The following is an 18,989-nucleotide window of genomic DNA, read 5'->3' as shown; positions in this document are numbered from 1 at the left end:
CTCAAACACACCACCTCTCACACACAACCCCACAGACAAACACAGTACCCCTCAAACATATATCACCCCCCACACATCGGTATTCTGATTTAATTGATGTGCTGGCACTTTGAAGGAAAAAAAAGTTGGCGTGCGTTACGGTTTGGGCACTCGGGCTCAAAAAGGTTTGCCATCACTGGACTAGCCTGAAAAAAATTATGTAGACACCAAAAGAAGGAATCCACATGCGAAAGTGGCACCGGAAACAGGCAGAGAAAAAATGTGACCTAGTGTAGTGCCTTAGGGGCCTGTTCAGTGAGTGAGGAATACCGTTGAAACCCTATGAACTATGTATGGCCAGTACAGGCTGTGCTAGGGGGAGTCCAGAGACCCACGGCAGCACATTAAGACAGGCAGAGAGCCAACTGTGTCTTTAATTTAGCTCAACCTTGAGCCCATTTCCCCAATGCTTAGAAACCTCAACCAAGCTGGAAGGATGAACTGAAAAGCTATTTCCACACACGTCATATTTGATATCTCCAGTAGACTGGTTGTGCCACCAAACAACTTAATATATCTCCTGGTTTAAAGGGGTACTGTACTCTGGTGGAAAACTATTTTTTTTAATAGCAACTGGCTCCAGTAAGTTAAACAGATTTGTAAATTACTTTTATTAAAAAAATCTTAACCATTCCAGTACTTGGCTGCTGTATGCTCCAGAGGAAGTTGAGTTATTTTCTGTCTGACAGTGGTGGCAGCAGAGAGCACTGTGGTCAGTGTCAGAAACTGTCCAGAGTAGGAGCAAATCTCCATAACAAACCTCTCCTGCTCCAGACAGTTCCCGACATGGACAGAGGTGTCTGCAGAGAGCACTGTGGCCAGACTGGAAAGAACTACACAACTTCCTCTGGAGCATACAGCAGCTGATAAGTACTGGTTAGAATTAAGATTTTTAATAGAAGTAATTTACAAATCTGTGTTTAACTTTCTGGCACCAATTGAAAAGTGTTTTTCACCAGAGTACCCCTTTAAGCAGCTAAAGTGTCAGTGCCTTCCCAGGTGTCAGATAATGCTCAATGCAAGTACGGTATATCTAGTCTAGTAGGAGAAAAAAATCTACTGGATTTACTAGTTTAAGTTAAACTTTAAGATGTTTCTCATACTCACAAAATAACTTACCTTAACCCCAGCTTTTGTGATTGATATTGTTTGTTGTTCCATAGCTTCATGAATAGCCACCTGATCTTTCAGATCCATTTTATCAAACTCATCAATGCAACAAACACCCTAAACAGGCAAAATGAATGAAAGAAATGTTCGTAAATTAACAAAAAAAAGGCTAGCTAAAAAAATATTGGTGAAAGTTTTTTTTTTTAAACTAATAATTATCAACTCTTTGCCCTGTTTCAGACCACAGTGATATTTAAGTTCCTAACTCGGGTCACTTTTTATACCACAGGGATGTGGAATTCCTATCGCCCGACGCCCGGGACAAGCAGTTTCGGGAGCCGAGCAGGTGAATTTTTCCGGCCCTTAGCCCGGGCAAGCAGGGCCGGACCTGACAAGCGCTGCGGCGCTCTGCAGTCTGTATGGAGCGGGCTCTGGACTTGTGCCCGCTCCATACTCTGCAGCCCCCGGCTGTGGAAACTGGCGTCCTCTGAAAACAGAGCAGGGGAGATGAGGGGGCGTGGCTTTTCTCCCTGTGCAGACATACGTCCTCTGCCTTCGCTTCCCCCAGCTCTAGCTTCAGAAACGTTCGGAGAGCTGAGGTGAAGAGCGGTCGCACGTCTGCACGGGGCGCAAGTTTCACACCGCCACTAATATCCAGCATGGGGCCCTCAGCAGTATGTATGGAGCGGGCTCCGGACTCCTGCCCGCTCCATACTCTGCAGCCCCCGGCTGTTTTCAGTAGCCGGGGCAGCCGCTAATAGCCAGCATGCGGCGATCGCCGCGGTTGGCTATTAACCCTTTAGATCGCCGCTGTCAAAGCCGACAGCGACGTCTAAAGGGACATGTGTATGCTCCCTGGTGGGCTAGTGGGGTGGATCACCCCCCCGCAGCTCGATCGCGAGGGGGCGATCCACTATGGAGGTAGCCGGAGGGCTTACCTCTGCTTCCTGCTGTCCTGTCCGTGGCTCCATGGCTCTGTCATTGATAGATCCTGGCTGGACCAGGCTCTATCAATGGATTTCAGAGCTCACAGATCAATGATTTCAATAGAACTCTATTCATCTGTATGAGGAATCTAATGATTCCTCCTATAAGTCTAATAAAGTGTATAAAAAAAAAAAGTTTTAATAAAAGTAAAAAAAAAAAACACATTAACCCCTTTCATGTTAAAAGTTCAAATGACCCCCTTTTGCTATATAAAAACATGCAAACATAATAAAAATAAACATATTTGGTATCGCTTCGTGCGTAATAGTACGACCTATTAAAATATAACATTATGTATAATATAACATCGCTGTACTCAGGCCGGCCTAAAGTATCAAAACAACATGTTCGCTCAACCACAAGGTAAATGGCGTAGAAAAGAAAAACCACCAAATCTGCTAAATTATCTTTTACCATTTCAATTTCACTTCACCATATATTTTTTTTTTTTTTTTTTGGTCCAGAGAATATGTTATGGAACAATTAAAAGGTATGATTATAGTAGGTAGTTATGGCTATTATAGGGCGAGGAGGAAAAAATCAGAGCGTAAAAGTGAAAATTGGCCGGGACAAGTGTATCTTCATGAGGGACAAGTAGATTTTGCTCCATTTTAGTCCCGACAAGTAGTTTTTTTTTATAAAATTTCCACACCCCTGTGGGGTATGCCTTGGGGGGTGTAGGGTAGTTGGGATGTTGTAGTAGATAAGGGGTTAATGTTAACCCTATAGTTCGTGACTCCAGGCTGAGGGCTTGTATGCTGAGGTAACTCTCCAGCCTATCGCCGCCCTTCCCAGAAAAGACAGGTGCATGTAATAAAATGACTGAAGGTCCACAATGTACTTGAACAAACTTAACTTAAGTGCTTGCAGTACATCCAATGAACAATGACAGTCTCAGGCAAACAGTCATTGAGATATATAGAGACTGACAATTGTTGCGGATCTTGAATGATATTAAAAGTCTCGGCATTTAGGGTAGTTATTGCAGATCCGTTCGGATTTAGGGGATAGATAAGGTCCGGTGATCCTGCAGAGTGCGTGGGGATTGATACACTCAGAATTTAGAAGTTATCGGACGTCGCCGCAAGTCTCAGGCCTAGACTCACTGATCTCAGCAGCGCAGATGCTTCTTGGTTGCTTGCACAGGAACAAGAGAGCGAGAACATGGCCGCCACTCCCTTATATGAGCAGGGGGAGGGGCTAATCTGATTGACAGATGTTCGGACCATTCACTGTTACACAGTGTGATGGGATTGACTATGTCACAAGGACCTCCAAAAGTCCTCAAGCAGAAATACCATAGAGTTCATCTGACCATGTGACCCGCAGGTCCTGCTACGCTATGGGCAGGTAATTAACCATTTATTTACATTTATGCAATCTTATTCATCCAAATCCTAAGTGGTTACTGGACAATTACCAACTGGATGGGAGGTGACTAGGGGTTAACTAGACAATTGGGACCCTGACGTCCTAGGGACTCTGGCTATGGGGACCCACAATAAAAGGTATCGGATAGGATACAGTACCGGGACACCACACCTGTACCATAAAAAGCAATCAAAATGTCCGATCAAAACAATGGTACTGATTAAAACTTCAGATCTCAGCGCAAAAAATGAGCCCTCATACCACCCCGTACACGGAAAAATAATGTTATAGGGGTCAGAAGATGACAATTTTAAATGTCTACATTTTCCTGCATGATGATTTTTTCCAAAAGTACGACAAAATCAAACCTATTTAAGTAGAGTATCATTTTAATCGTATGGACCTACAGAATAAAGATAAAGTGTCATTGTTACCGAAAAGTGCACTGCGTAGAAACGGAAGCCCCCAAAATTTACTAAATTGTGTTTTTTCTTCAATTTTGTCGCACAATGATTTTTTTCCCTTTTTCGTCGTAGATTTTTGGGTAAAAGGATTGATGTCATTACAAAGTAGAATTGGTGGCGCAAAAAATAAGCCCTCATAAAATTGAAAGGGTTATGATTTTTAAAAGGTAAGGAGAAAAAAAACGAAAGTGCAAAAAACAGAAATGCTTTGTCCTTAAGGGGTTAAAAAAATTATATCTACATGCACCAAAATTAGTATGATTAAAATTGTAATCTTCTGACCCCTATAACTTAAATTTTTTGCGCCGTGATCTGTAGTTTTTATCGGTACTATTTTTATTTTTTTGGGACTTTTTGATCTTTTTATAAATGTATTTATTATTATTTTTTTATGGTCTATGAAGTGACCATAAATTTACAATTTTGGACTTTGGCGTATATGTAAAAAATATGGGGGCGTGGCCTGCAGCGGATGAGAGAGGATGCTTGCTTAGAGCTCTCTCCCTTAGAGCTCTCTTAGAGCTCTCTTGCCTTGATTACAGCAGCTCAAACCAGCAACCAACCGAACAACAGCTGATGAGGCTATAGCCTCGAGGATCGGGTATTGCTCAGGGTACCTACTGGTGCTTTCCCAGAGTTTCTACATCCCCTGAACCCGGAGCTACAGTGCGGCGCCCTCACTAAACTGAGAAGAGGAGACAGGAGCCATCTTCCCCCTCTCCCTCACAGCTCCGGCACACGAGGAGGAACAGAGCACCACAACGCAGCTCTGGGGACAATTAAACAGCTGAAGCCTGGGCCATTCTAGCGAGTAACCTGAAAGGATAGAAATTCAGGGGCACAATCTCCTGGAGGTCCTCACAGATCTACTGGACTTCCCTGTGAACCCTGGTGCTGGGGAGAGGCTGCCATTTCAGCAGCCTATCAGTTATAAGTCTACATACCATCCTGCAGTTCCTGGGGTGAGTGACTCTACAAGTCCCCATATTAGGCTGGGTCCACACTACGTTTTGTCCCATACGGGAGCGCATACGGCAGGGGGGAGCTAAAAGCTCGCGCTCCCGTATGTGACCGTATGCGCTCCCGTATGCCATTCACTTCAATGAGCCGACCGGAGTGAAACGTTCGGTCCGGTCGGCTCATTTTTGCGCCGTATGCGCTTTTACAACCGGACCTAAAACTGTGGTCAACCACGGTTTTAGGTCCGGTTGTAAAAGCGCATACGGCGCAAAAATGAGCCGACCGGACCGAACGTTTCACTCCGGTCGGCTCATTGAAGTGAATGACATACGGGAGCGCATACGGTCACATACGGGAGCGCGAGGTTTTAGCTCCCTCCTGCCGTATGCGCTCCCGTATGGGACAAAACGTAGTGTGGACCCAGCCTTACTGTGATTCCTGCAGCTCTCCAGTGCGTACTTGCATTCATTTATAAGATATCCACTTTTGGGAAGTGGATCCCACAAGTCCTCAAACCATATATTATTAGCTTACCTATTAAGAGCTCTATATGCACCTACCTGATACCTGGACATTCTGACCTACTGTGGCTCGTTTATGTTCTGGGAGTAATGTGTGCACAGTGACTTTCCCTGTTTCTGCAATGACTTTCATTTATACAGGGTGGGCCATTAATATGGATACACCTTAATAAAATGGGAATGGTTGGTGATATTAACTTCCTGTTTGTGGCACATTATTACCGTGTTTCCCCGAAACTAGTGCCTACCCCGAAAATAGGGCCTAGCTGGATTATCGGGGTGGGCTGCAATAAGCCCTACCACGAAAATAAGACCTAGACCAGTGGTCTCCAACATGTGGACCTCCAGATGTTGCAAATGTTTGAAGACCACTGACCTAGACAATGCCCGGGCTGCAAATATTAAAAAACAAACTTTAACTTACCTTCGTTCCCCTGTTGCTAAGGCACTGTCCTCCGCTGTTCTCGCTGCGGTCCTGGGGATGGGAACGTCACAGAGCCTTCAGCCTATCACCGGCAGCAGCGATGTCCCGCCTCGGCCGATGAAAGACTGAGCCCACTGTGATGTAAGAAGCTGGCCGGCTCCTTACATGACAGTGGTCTCAGCCCATCATCGGCCGAGGCGGGACATCGCTGCGGCCGGTGATAGGCTGAAGGCTCTGTGACGTCCCAACACCAGGAAGCAGCAAGAACAGTGGAGGGACCATGAGGCCGGTGCCTTAGCAATGGGGGAACGGAGGACAAAGGTAAGTTAAAGTTGTTTTTTTAATATTCGCAGCCCGGGCACAGGAATAGATACAGCGCAGCGGCTGATAATTATTTGGCCGGGGGGGGGGGAACGACATTGGGGGGCAGAGCTGCGCCCATCACATGATGATAATGGGGAGGTGTAAATACCGTGAAACCGCCATGTTGTTCAATGTGCATACCGTACCGTATATAAAAAAGCCCTTCCCTGAAAGTAAGCCCTAGTGTGTTTTTGTGGCTAAAATTAATATAAAAGACCCGGTCCTATTTTCGGAGAAGCACGGTATATGTGAGGGGTGAACTTTTCAAGATGGGTGGTGACCATGGCGGCCATTTTGAAGTCGGACATTTTGAATCCATCTTTTGTTTTTTCAATAGGAATAGGGTCATGTGACACATCAAACTTATTGGGAATTTCACAAGAAAAACACTGGCGTGCTTGGTTTGAACATAACTTTATTCTTTTATGCGTTATTTACAAGTTTCTGTGTTCAATGTGCTGCCCATTGTGTTGGATTGTCAATGCAACCCTCTTCTCCCACTCTTCACACACTGATAGCAACACCGCAGGAGAAATGCTAGCACAGGCTTCCAGTATCCATAGTTTCAGGTGCTGCAGAATGGGCAGAACAGGACCCTCAGTTTACACAGAAGATTTTGTTCAGTGATGAGGCAAACTTTTATGTGAATGGTGAAGTTAACAAACAAAACCACTGCTATTGGTCTGACACTAACCCACATTGGATAGATCCCTCCAAGACTGTTGGAACAAAAAAATTTATGGTATGGTGTGGTATATGGGGTACAAAGATAATGGGGCCATTCTTCATCAATGGAAACCTCAAGGCCACTGGATATGGGAAATTGCTACATGATGATGTGTTTCCCTCTTTATGCACTGAAGCTGGCACGTTCCCTGAGTTTTTCAAGCAAGATGGTGCACCACCACATTATGGGTGTCAGGTCCGACCATTCCTAGAAAAACAGTTTCCTGGAAAGTGGATTGGTCATCGTGGGCCAGTTGAATGGCCCCCAAGGTTTCCCGATCTGACCCCCTTAGACTTTTATCTTTGGGGTCATCTGAAGGCAATTGTCTATGCTGTGAAGATACGAGATGTGCAGCACCTGAAACTACGGATACTGGAAGCCTGTGCTAGCATTTCTCCTGCGGTGTTGCTATCAGTGTGTGAAGAGTGGGAGAAGAGGGTTACATTGACAATCCAACACAATGGGCAGCACATTGAACACATTTTATAAGTGGTCAGAAACTTGTAAATAACTCATGAAAGAATAAAGTTACGTTAACCCCTTAAGGACCAGGCCAATTTTCACTGTAGGACCATGTTTTTACTTTTGGAAGACATCAGAGGGCTTCAAAGTTCAGCAGCAATTTTTCTAAATATTTTCAAAATCGGAATTTTTCATGGACCAGTTCAGTTTTGAAGTGGATTTGAATGTCCTTATTAGAAATACCCCCAAAATTACCCCATTATAAAAAATGCACCCCTAAAAGTATTAAAAATGCCTTTCAGTAAGTGTGTTAACCCTTTAGGTGTTTCACAGGAGAAAATTAAAAATCATTTTTTACACTGGCATGTTCTTTTAGACCCAGTTTTTGAATTTTTACAAGAGGTAAAAGGAGACATCCTCTCAAAATTTGTAACCCAATTTCTCTTGAGTAAGGAAATACCTCATGTGTATGCAGGGATGTGGAAATCCTATCGCCCGACGCCCGGGACATGCAGTTCCGGGCGCCGGGCAGGTGAATTTTTTATAGATTTAGCCCTGTATCGGGCAAGCAGGAACAGACCGACTTCCCCCTTATTTTTCTTTAATGCCGGTGTGAGGTGAAAAATTCAAACCCGTGAAAAAATTGGACCGCCCCTCCCCTCCGCTCTTCGAAGTTTGCCGAAGCTAGAGCGGGGAGGAGCGAGGGCAGAGGCCAAGGTTGCACTTGTGCAGGAGATAAGCCACGCCCCCTCCCCCCCTCCCCCCCCCCTCCCGGAGGATGGAGAGCGCAGCTCTGCACAATACAAGACGACCGGGGAGAATGAGGGCGTACACAGCTCCTCCCCTCCCCTGCTCTGTCTACACAGGATCTCACTTATCACGGGGAGGTTTCAAGTTTTCACGGGGGAAACACAGAGCAGGTGGATGGGAGAGGAAGTGTGTGTGAAGGAGACATACTGAGATTTCACCTCACACCGGCTCAGGTGAGGAGGTCGAGCATGCAGGCGGCGGGAAGGGTGGTTGTATATGTATGATTAGTGGGGTGTATCAGCGGCGGGTGTATGTATGATGTGTGCATATGTATGGTGTATGTGTATATATGATGTGTGTATGGTGTCCGTGTATGTAATGTATGATGTGGGGGGGGGGCAGCGGCAGGTGTATGTATATGTATGGTGTGTATTTATGTGTGAGTGTATGTGTATATGGTGTGAGTGTATGTGTATATATGATGTGTGTGATGTGGGGTGGGCAGCGGCAGGTGTATGTATGATGTGTGCATATGTATGGTGTATATTTATGGTGTGAGTGCATGTGTATATATGTGTGTATGGTGTATGTGTTGTGTGTATGTAATGTATGATGTTGGGTGGGCAGCAGCAGGTGTATGGATGATGTGTGCATATGTATGGTGTATATGTATGGTGTGAGTGTATGTGTTGTGTATATATGATGTGTGTATGTGTGATGTGTGGGGGCAGCGGCGGGTGTATGTATGATGTGTCTATGTATGATGTATGTATGTAATGTATAATATAGGGGGCAGTGGCCGGTGTATGTATATGTGTATGTATGATATGTGTATGCATGTATGTTTTGTACAGGGGCGGACTGACAAGTGCTGCTGCCAGTTGTGCCATCTAATTTTTATTTTTTATTTTTAGCGGCTTCTGGCCACCCGCACTAAATTGCACCACCAGAATCCCGCCCCCTTCATACTCGCCCGTTGACCAAGAGCCCCACGGATGCACGCAAACACGCCCGAACCAAAACTACAACTTCCAGCATGTTGCACCATAATCTAAACTGTAGAACTATAAAGTGCAACACGCTGGGAGTTGTAGTTTTGGTTCGGGTCAGCTGCAAAGCCATAGGCTGCATCAGGGCATACTGGGTGTTGTAGTTATTAACTGCAATTCCCAGTATTCCTTGACACAGCCTATGGCTCTGCAGCTGACACGAACCAAAACTACAACTCCCAGCATGTTACACAATAACCTTAACTGTACTACTATACAGTGCAACATGCTGCAACACCCACAGAACCATAGGCTGTTTCAGGGCATGCTGGGTGTTGTAGTTATCTAGTAACTAAATGCAACGTAATGACACAAATTAGAGTTAACAAAATGCACCACACAAACTGGAAAAGCAAACCCCCCCCCCCCCAGTAACACAGCGTTGTTCAGTGTATTTCAATCAAAAGACTCCTATGAAGTCCCTATGAAGACTGAAAAATAGTGATTTAAAATGTTTAAGAAGTGCGTATATATGTGAATGAGCCCCTTTCCTAATAAAAGTTCTGATAGTAAATGGTTCCGATAAAACTACAGATCACGGCACATAAGATTAGTTATAGGGGTCAGATGGGGGGTGGGGCGCTTGCCTCGGGTGTAAAAGGAGCTAGCTACAGCTCTCCCGCCGCTAATAGCCTGGCATGCTGCGATCGCCATGGCCGCTATTAAACCATTAGATCACCGCTGTCTAAGTTGACAGCAGTGTCTAAAGGGATCTTATATCCCTCCCTGATGGTCTAATGGGGTGAATCGTACTATGTTGGTTGAAATTATTTTATCTATCAGGACAAGTGGATTTTCTTGAGGGACAAGTAGATTGTGTAACGCTTTAGTCCCTTGGACAAGTATTTTTATTTTTTTTATTTCCACACCCGTGTATGTCAGGTGTTCGGCAAGCGCAGTAGAGGGCTCGAAAGGGAAGGAGCGACAATGGGATTTTGGAGAGTTAGTTTTTCTGAAATGGTTTTTGGGGGGCATGTCACATTTAGGAAGCCCCTATGGTGCCAGAACAGCAGAAAACCCCCCACATGGCATACCATGTTGGAAACTACACCCCTCAAGGCACGTAACAAGGGTTCCAGTGAGCCTTAACACCCCACAGGTGTTTGATGACTTTTCATTAAAGTCAAAAGGGGAAATGAAAAAAAAAAAAGTGCAGTTTTTTCCCAAATTTACTATTTTTATAAAGGGTAATGGGAGAAAATGCCCCCCCAAACTTTGTAACCCCATCTCTCCTGTGTATGGAAATACCCCATGTTAGGACGTAAAATGCTCTACGGGTGAACTATAATGCTCAGAAGAGAATGAGTTACATTTGCCTTTGTGAAAGAAAATTTAGCTGAAATGATTTTTGGGGTCATGTCGCATATAGATAGCCCCTATGGTGCCAGAACAGCAAAAAAACAAAAACAAACAAACACATGGCCTACTATTTTGGAAACTACACCCCTCAAGGAATGCAACAAGAGGAACAGGGAGCCTTAACACCTCACAGGTATTTCACAACTTTTTGTTAAAGTTGGATGTGTAAATTTTAAATTTTTTACAAGGGGTAATAAGAGAAAATTACCCCCAAAATGTGTAACTCCATTTCTTCTGAGTATGGAAATACCCCATGTGTGGACATCAAGTGCTCTGATGGCGCACTACAATGCTCAGAAGAGGAGGAGCGCCATTGAGCTTTTGGAATGGAAGTCAGGGGTCAAAGGCGTTTACAAAGCCCCCCGTGGTGCCAGAACAGTGGACCCCCCACATGTGACCCTATTTTGGAAACTACACCCCTCAAAGAATGTAATACGGGGTGTAGTGAGTATTAACACCCCACTAGCGTTTGACAGGTCTTTGGAACAATTGGCTGTGCAAACGAAAAATTTTATTTTTCATTTTCACGGACCACTGTTCCAAAAATCTGTCAGACACCTGTGGGGCATAAATGCTCACTGTACCCCTTATTACATTACGTGAGGGGTGCAGTTTCCAAAATGGGGTCACATGTGGGAGAGGTCAATTGTTCTGGCACTATGGGGGCTTTGTAAACACACGTGGCTTTCAATTCCGGACAAGTTTTCTCTTCAAAATCCCAATGGCGTTCCCTCTTCTGAGCATTGTAGTTCGCCAGCAGAGCACTTTACATCCACATATGGGGTATGTTCTTACTCAGAAGAAACGGGGTTACAAATTTTGGGGGGGGTCTTTTTCCTATTTTCCCTTGTGAAAATGAAAAGTTTTGGGTAACACCAGCATTTTAGTGAAATTTGAAAAAAAAAAAAATATTTTCCCTTGCAACTTTAATGAAAATTTGTGAAACACCTGTGGGGTGTTAAAGGGAATCTGTCATCAGAATCACCCGCACTAAACCTGTTACACAGGCTTGTAGTGCGGGTGATCCTGATTAAAACGCTTCTTACCTGGTTAAAAATGGTTCAGCGGTTCTTCAGATATCTTTATTTTTAGTTTTCTGTTATTCCCTGGCTTGGGACTTGGGAGTGGGAGGTGTTATCATCTGGGACTCGGCCACACATCATTCTAGCTGGGCGGAGCTGCCGCCCAGCTCATGAATATTCATGACCTTATCCTCATGCACCAGACCTAGAAAATGGAGTTAGACCACGAGGATAAGTTCATGAATATTCATGAGCCAGGCAGCAGCTCCGCCCAGCTAGAATGATGTGTGGCCGAGTCCCGGATGATAACACCTCCCACTGAGTCCCAAGCCAGGGAATAACAGAAAACTAAAAATATAGATATCTGAAGAACCGCTGAACCATTTTTAACCAGGTAAGAAGCGTTTTAATCAGGATCACCCGCACTACAAGCCTGTGTAAAAGGTTTAGTGCGGGTGATTCTGATGACAGATTTCCTTTAAAGTTCACTATACCCCTTGTTACGTTCCATGGGGGGGTTTAGTTTCCAAAATGGGGTCACAAGTGGATATTTTTTGGCATTTATTTCAGAACCGCTGTAACATCAGCCACCCCTGTGCAAATCACCCATTTAGGCCTCAAATGTACATGGTGCGCTCTCACTCCTGAGCCTTGTTGTGCATCCGCAGAGCATTTGACGCCCACATATGGGGTATTTCTGTATTCAGAAGAAATTTTGTTACAAATTTTCAGGGTCTTTTCTTCCTTTTACCTCTTGTTAAAATAAAAAGTAAAGGGCAACACCAGCATGTTAGTTAAAAAAAAAAAAAAAAAAAAAACATGCTGGTGTTGCCCTTGACTTTTCATTTTCACAAGAGGTAAAAGGAAAAATAGCCCTCCAAAATTTGTAGTGCAATTTCTCCCGAATACGGAAATACCCCATATGTGGCACTAAACCGTTTCCTTGAAATAAGTCAGGTCTCCGAAGTGAGAGAGCACTATGCGTATTTGAGGACTAAAATAGGGATTGCATGGGGGTGGACATTGGGAATCACTGGCGTAGAATATCCCTAACAGGCTGCCTCCAGCTGTTGCTAAACTCTCAGCATACCTGGACAGTCAGTGGCTGTCCAGAAATGCTGGGAGAGTTGTTTTGCAACAGCTGGAAACACTGCTGTACGATATGTTTTTAATTTTTATTGGGGGGGGGGGGGCAGTGTAAGGGGTTGTATATGTAGTGTTTTAACCTTTATTATGTGTTAGTGTAGTGTTTTTAGGGTACATTCTCACTGACGGGTTTACATCGAGTTTCCCACTAGGAGTTTGCGCCGCGGCAGAAAATTTGCCGCAGCTCAAACTTGAAGCAGGAAACTTACCGTAAACCTACCCGTGTGAATGTACCCTGTACAAACCCTGGGCAAACCTCCAGCTGTTGCAAAACTACTTTTGCATTAGCTGGAGGCACACAGGTAACAGAACCTAACTGAAAGTTTTCCAACCAAACTCAGTATTTTCTAACCAGGGTGCCTCCAGCTATTGCAAAACTACAACTCCTAGCATGTACTGATCACTGAAGGGCATGCTGGGAGATGTAGTTATGCAACAGGTGGAGGTTTGCAAATACACCTACCAGCATGCCGAGACAGCTGTTTGGGCATGCTGGGATTTGCAGTTTTGCAACATCTGGAGGGCTACAGTTTAGAGACCACTGCCCAGTGATCTCCAAACTGTGGCCCTCCAGATGTTGCAAAACTACAAATCCCAGCATTCCCAGACAGCAAACTGCTGTGTGGGCATGCTGGTAATTGTAGTTTTGCAAGATCTGGAAGGCCACAGTTTAGAGACCACTGCACAGTGATCTCCAAACTGTAGCCCTCTAAATTTTGCAAATCTCTAATCCCAGCATGCTCAAACTGCTGTGTGGGCATGCTGGGAGTAGTAGTTTTGCAACATCTGGAGGGCTACAGTTTAGAGACCACTGTATAGTGGTCTCCAAACTGTAGCCCCCCCCCCCAAATTTTGCTAGGCAACTACTCACCTTCTTCCGTAGTCTTCACCAATGAGCCGTGCGTCATCGCCGCCCACCGCTCAGGTAAGGGACCTCCACCGCTGCCGATCACGCTACAGCTCCCCCGTTCTGCCCGGATTACAGTCTGTGGGCAGAACGGGGGAACCGAACTTTAACTCCCCCCCCCCCCCCCCCCCCGCCCCCGATCTGCTATTGGTCGTTGCTTCTTGAAGACCAATAGCAGGGATAGAAAGGGTGGCACCCCTGCCACCTAACTCCTATCCCTTCAGGGGGACCAGGGGTGTCTTTGACACCCCCAATCCCCATGATTTTTCCGGATCACCGGACAACGGTATGACCCGGATCCGCCAAAAATCGCCAGTCTGAATTGACCTGCGATTTCCGGCGATCGCCGACATGGCTGGGCAAATGCATGGGAGGCCTGCTGATAGATATCAGCAGTTATCCCGGTCCGGTCCCCAACCGACTAGCGGCAGGGACCGGAATTCCCATGGGCGTATCCATACGCCCTACGTCCTTAAGGACTCAGGATGCAAGGTGTATGCATACACCCTGCGTCCTGAAGAGGTTAAAGTTGTTACATTTTTTCCTTTCTCTTTTTCTTTTATTTATTTATTTTTCTTCTTTGTCGTTCCATAATTGTGATAAAGAGATGTGAGATAAGGCATCGCTTTCTTTATATGTACTCTTGATATATGTACTTGTCTTACTTCTGACGACAATGTTACATCCGTATTTACCGTTTGGAAAAATTCTATAAAATCTACTTGTTATAAAAAAATAAAATAAAAAATACCGTCAACCGTGCAGTTTAACTAACCTTATATTTTAATAGTTTGGACATTTCTGCAGACGGCGGTACTACATATGGCATAGCATAGCATCAGTGATCAGTGTTATCGCTGTTCTGCTGCTCCAGCCTATTGAAGCTTCCTGAGGCATCAGATGACCGATCGGACGGCGAGTAGGCTAGTAAGGGACTTCAGCCATCCACTCAGCTGATCAGGACACCGCGATTTTACCGCAATCATTTCGCTTTAATTTTTGACGCTGCTACCAACTTTGGTTGTGGTGTTTAAAGGGTTAATGCCAGGCATCGGCCTGATCAGTGAAGCCCGGCATTAACTGTGGGTCTCGGCTTGGGACCCACCGGGTTAAAGCGTTCTCCGCTCGTGAGAACTGTTTAAACCCGGGTAATGGGACCAGGGCGTACAGGTATGCTCTAGGTCCTTAAGTACTATAGACCTAAGGCGCACCCATACGACCTTAGTCCTTAACGTATTAAAGACATTATGTCCTCACAAGAGCAGAACAGGCGAGAACTGCAAAACAGGATATCCTTTAGCCAATACTAAATATTGCGCAAACCGTGCTGATTATTCACTGTACATTAATGCTTTAATAAATAGTATAAGACAGTGCTCAACTCAAACTATATTTTATTGATAAAATATTTTTGCAAAATGCTACTACTAAGGGGGGGGGGGGGAGAGAGAATTCTATATTATACACTATATTATATTAAATATATTAATTCTATAAAATTATATATGCATTCATTTATGTTTCCATTTATTTAACATCTATATTCACATCTTTGTATATTACCTTCCCACTTAGGGGTAGAGACCACGTTTTACTTTAACAAGCCTGCTTAAATGTGACTGCTCAGTTCTTTCTAATACCCAAAAGCTGTTTTGCAATTTGTTGTTGCCTTGTATATGACTGTATGCATGTTATACTATGTTCTTGTGATTTTACATTATGTGCTTATTGTGCATCTTTAGGTTCTTGGTTGCTAGGACTTCAAAAATGTTTTTATTGCTTTCAAAGCATACTAAGTTGCATACAAATGCAGTAAGTACAGTAACATGCATAACAAAATGGTGAGACAGATGCCATGCAGTTAGGCATCAACACAACACCAACAGGAGGGTGTAGACAACTAGTACTGCATAGCTTGTTATACATTGTGTGACACAGGAGTCATGGTTTAGAAATATCAAAAGCTAAATATTGGGTCATCCTTAACCCCTTAAGGACCCAGCCCATTTATACCTTAAGGACCCAGACATTTTTTGCACATCTGACCACTGTCACTTTAACCCCTTAAGGACGCAGGACGTAAATGTACTGGTGCGGTGGTACTTAACGCACCAGGACGTACATTTACGTCCTGTGCATAACCGCGGGCATCGGAGCGATGCCCGTGTCATGCGTGGCTGATCCCGGCTGCTGATCGCAGCCAGGGACCCGCCGGCAATGGCCGACGCCCGCGATCTCGCGGGCGTCCGCCATTAACCCCTCAGGTGCCGTGATCAATACAGATCCCGGCATCTGCGGCAGTGCGTGATTTGGATGAATGATCGGATCGCCCGCAGCACTGCTGTGGGGATCCGATCATTCAGAACGCCGCACGGAGGTCCCCTCACCTTCCTCCGTATGGCTCCCGGCGTCTCCTGCTCTGGTCTGAGATCGAGCAGACCAGAGCAGAAGATCACCGAAAACACTGATCTGTTCTATGTCCTATACATAGAACAGATCAGTATTAGCAATCATGGTATTGCTATGAATAGTCCCCTATGGGGACTATTCAAGTGTAAAAAAAAAATTTAAAAGTTAAAAAAAAGTGAAAAATCCCCTCCCCCAATAAAAAGTAAAACGTCCGTTTTTTCCTATTTCACCCCCAAAAAGCGTAAAAAATGAATTTTATAGACATATTTGGTATCGCCGCGTGCATAAATGTCCGAACTATTAAAATAAAATGTTAATGATCCCGTACGGGGAACAGCGTGAACGGAAAAAAAAAAAGTCCAAAATTGCTACTTTTTTAAATACATTTTATTAAAAAAAATTATAAAAAATGTATTAAAAGTTTTTCATATGCAAATGTGGTATCAAAAAAAAAGTACAGATCATGGCGCAAAAAATGAGCCCCCATACCGCCGCTTATACGGAAAAATAAAAAAGTTATAGGTCATCAAAAAGGGATTATAAACGTACTAATTTGGTTAAAAAGTTTGTGATTTTTTTTTTAAGCGCAACAATAATAGAAAAGTATGTAATAATGGGTATCATTTTAATCGTATTGACCCTCAGAATAAAGAATACACGTCATGTTTACCATAAATTGTACGGCGTGAAAACGAAACCTTCCAAAATTATCAAAATTGCGTTTTTCGTTTTAATTCCCCCACAAAAATAGTGTTTTTTGGTTCCGCCATACATTTTATGATATAATGAGTTATGTCATTACAAAGAAAAACTGGTCGCGCAAAAAACAAGCCCTCATACTAGTCTGTGGATGAAAATATAAAAGAGTTATGATTTTTAGAAGGCGAGGAGGAAAAAATTAAAACGTAAAAATTTAATTGTCTGAGTCCTTAAGGCCAAAATGGGCTGAGTCCTTAAGGGGTTAAACATAATAACTCTGGGATGTTTTTACTTTTCATTCTGATTCTGATTGTTTGTTTTTTCGTGACATATTCTACTTTATGGTAGTGGCATGGCATACTATTTTGGAAACTACACCCCTTAAGGAACGTAACAAGGGGTAAAGCGAGCCTTAACACTAGAGATGAGCGAACTTACAGTAAATTCAATTTTTGGGGGTCATTTTTTCCTATTACCCCTTGTAAAATTTAACATTTGGGGAAAAAACTGCATTTTGGTGGGAAAAATCCCATGGGCTGGAAAAGGTGGATACAGTCCTAGAAGACTCTTTCCTAGGACTGTCTCCACCTTTTCCAGCCCACCGGAGCGCCTGAAAGTTGAACTAATTTATGGAGGATAAGTCAGCAACTGCTGAGCTGAGAAGTTTGTGACTAATCAAATTTACTGTAAGTTCGCTCATCTCTACTTAACACCTCACAGGTGTTTGACGACTTTTTGTTAAAGTTGGATGTGTAAATGCAAAAAAAAATCTCACAAAAATGCAGTTTTTTCCCCAAATGTTAAATTTTTACAAGGGGTAATAGGAGAAAATGACCCCCAAAATTGGTAACCCCATTTCTTCTGAGTATGGAAATACCCTATGTGGGGACATAAAGTGCTCTGCTGGCACACTACAATGCTCAGAAGAGGAGGAGCGCCATTGAGCTTTTGGAGAGAGAATTTGTTTGGAATGGAAGTCAGGGGCCATGTGCATTTACAAAGCCCCTCGCAGTGGACCCCCCCACGTGACCCAATTTTGGAAACTACACCCCTCACAGAATTTAGTAAGGGGTGCAGTGAGTATTTACACCCCACTGGAGTTTGACAGATCTTTGGAACAGTGGGCTGTGCAAATGAAAAATTAAACTGTTCCACAAAGCCCCCTTTAGGTAGTAAAGCTAGCAGCAGCACCCTTTAAGTTGTAAAAGTAGCAGCAGGAGTCCCTGTTAGGTTGTAAAAGCAGCAGCCCCAGCCCCTTTAGGTAGAAAAATTTGTATGGCAGCCCCCTTTAGTGAAAAACAAAAATATACTCCCCTAGCTCCCGTTGACCGCAGTGTGGCCTCTTCTGTCTTCTTCTCTGTCTGTAGTTCAGCGCATGACGATATCATTCATGTGGCAGAGTGCAGAGGAAAAAATGCGCTGCCTCTTGGGATTGCCTATGTAATGTGGGAGGCCACAAGAGTGGTTGACAGAGTGAGGAGCTAATGGATCTTCGCTCTGTCAAAACAGCCGAGTGTCCCACATTTAACTATAGGTGTCCCGCAGTGGCTCTGCAGTTGATGCATCACCACTAAGGGGGCCAGTTAGGCGACTGCGAGGCCCCCTCACTTGCTTAATGGGAGTGCTGCCTCTGCTTACAGTCACTGACTGACAATGTTGACCGCACCATTCTCTGTCATTAACCCCTTAAGTGCTGTGATCAATAGTAAGTATGGCACTTAAAGGAGTAGTCCAGTGGTGACTCAGTGGTGAGCAACTTATCCACAAAAACGTAGAACATTAAGGGGGATCTACGCGGTGCCCCTAGTATCAGTTGTTCCATCCAGCATAAATAATATGAAATATAGGACTAACAGTGTCCAGGATGTGCTCTATAAAACTTAACTTTTAATGTCAAATTAAAGATATTAACAAGTGTCTAGTATTATGAAAAAGTATGATTATCTCGGTCTAATAAGAGACATTAACAAGGTGTGTCCGGGACTCTGCAGGGCCCAGCCAGTCCCGAATCACCTCTCACTAGAGGGTGCAGTTTAGTTGCACACCTATAGAGTATAGTAATCAAATAACCCAACGCGTTTCTGCTCGCTAGTATATAGCGGGCGTCCTCAGGGGGTATAGACAAAAGAATAAATCAATGACCGAGAGGATATGATATGTAAATTCCGTCATCCATATCCAACAACTGTTAAGAGAAAGGTACATCTCTATATATGCAAA

The 18,989-nt window shown here is 44.1% G+C and overlaps 1 protein-coding gene across 1 annotated transcript in view; it reads right to left on the bottom strand.

The window, feature by feature from the left end:
* Window positions 1–18,989, bottom strand: part of LOC130273447 (maternal DNA replication licensing factor mcm6) — a 321,467-nt gene that overhangs the window by 79,355 nt on the left and 223,123 nt on the right. The window contains exon 11 of the mRNA XM_056520266.1: window positions 1,159–1,266. Within this exon, the coding sequence (XP_056376241.1) occupies window positions 1,159–1,266 (108 nt within the window). The remainder of the gene's footprint in view (window positions 1–1,158; window positions 1,267–18,989) is intronic.

Source organism: Hyla sarda, chromosome 5 (assembly GCF_029499605.1).
Source record: "Hyla sarda isolate aHylSar1 chromosome 5, aHylSar1.hap1, whole genome shotgun sequence".
Lineage (NCBI taxonomy): Eukaryota > Metazoa > Chordata > Amphibia > Anura > Hylidae > Hyla > Hyla sarda.
Note: the sequence above shows the minus strand (reverse complement) of the source record. Positions and strands in the feature narration are given on the sequence as shown.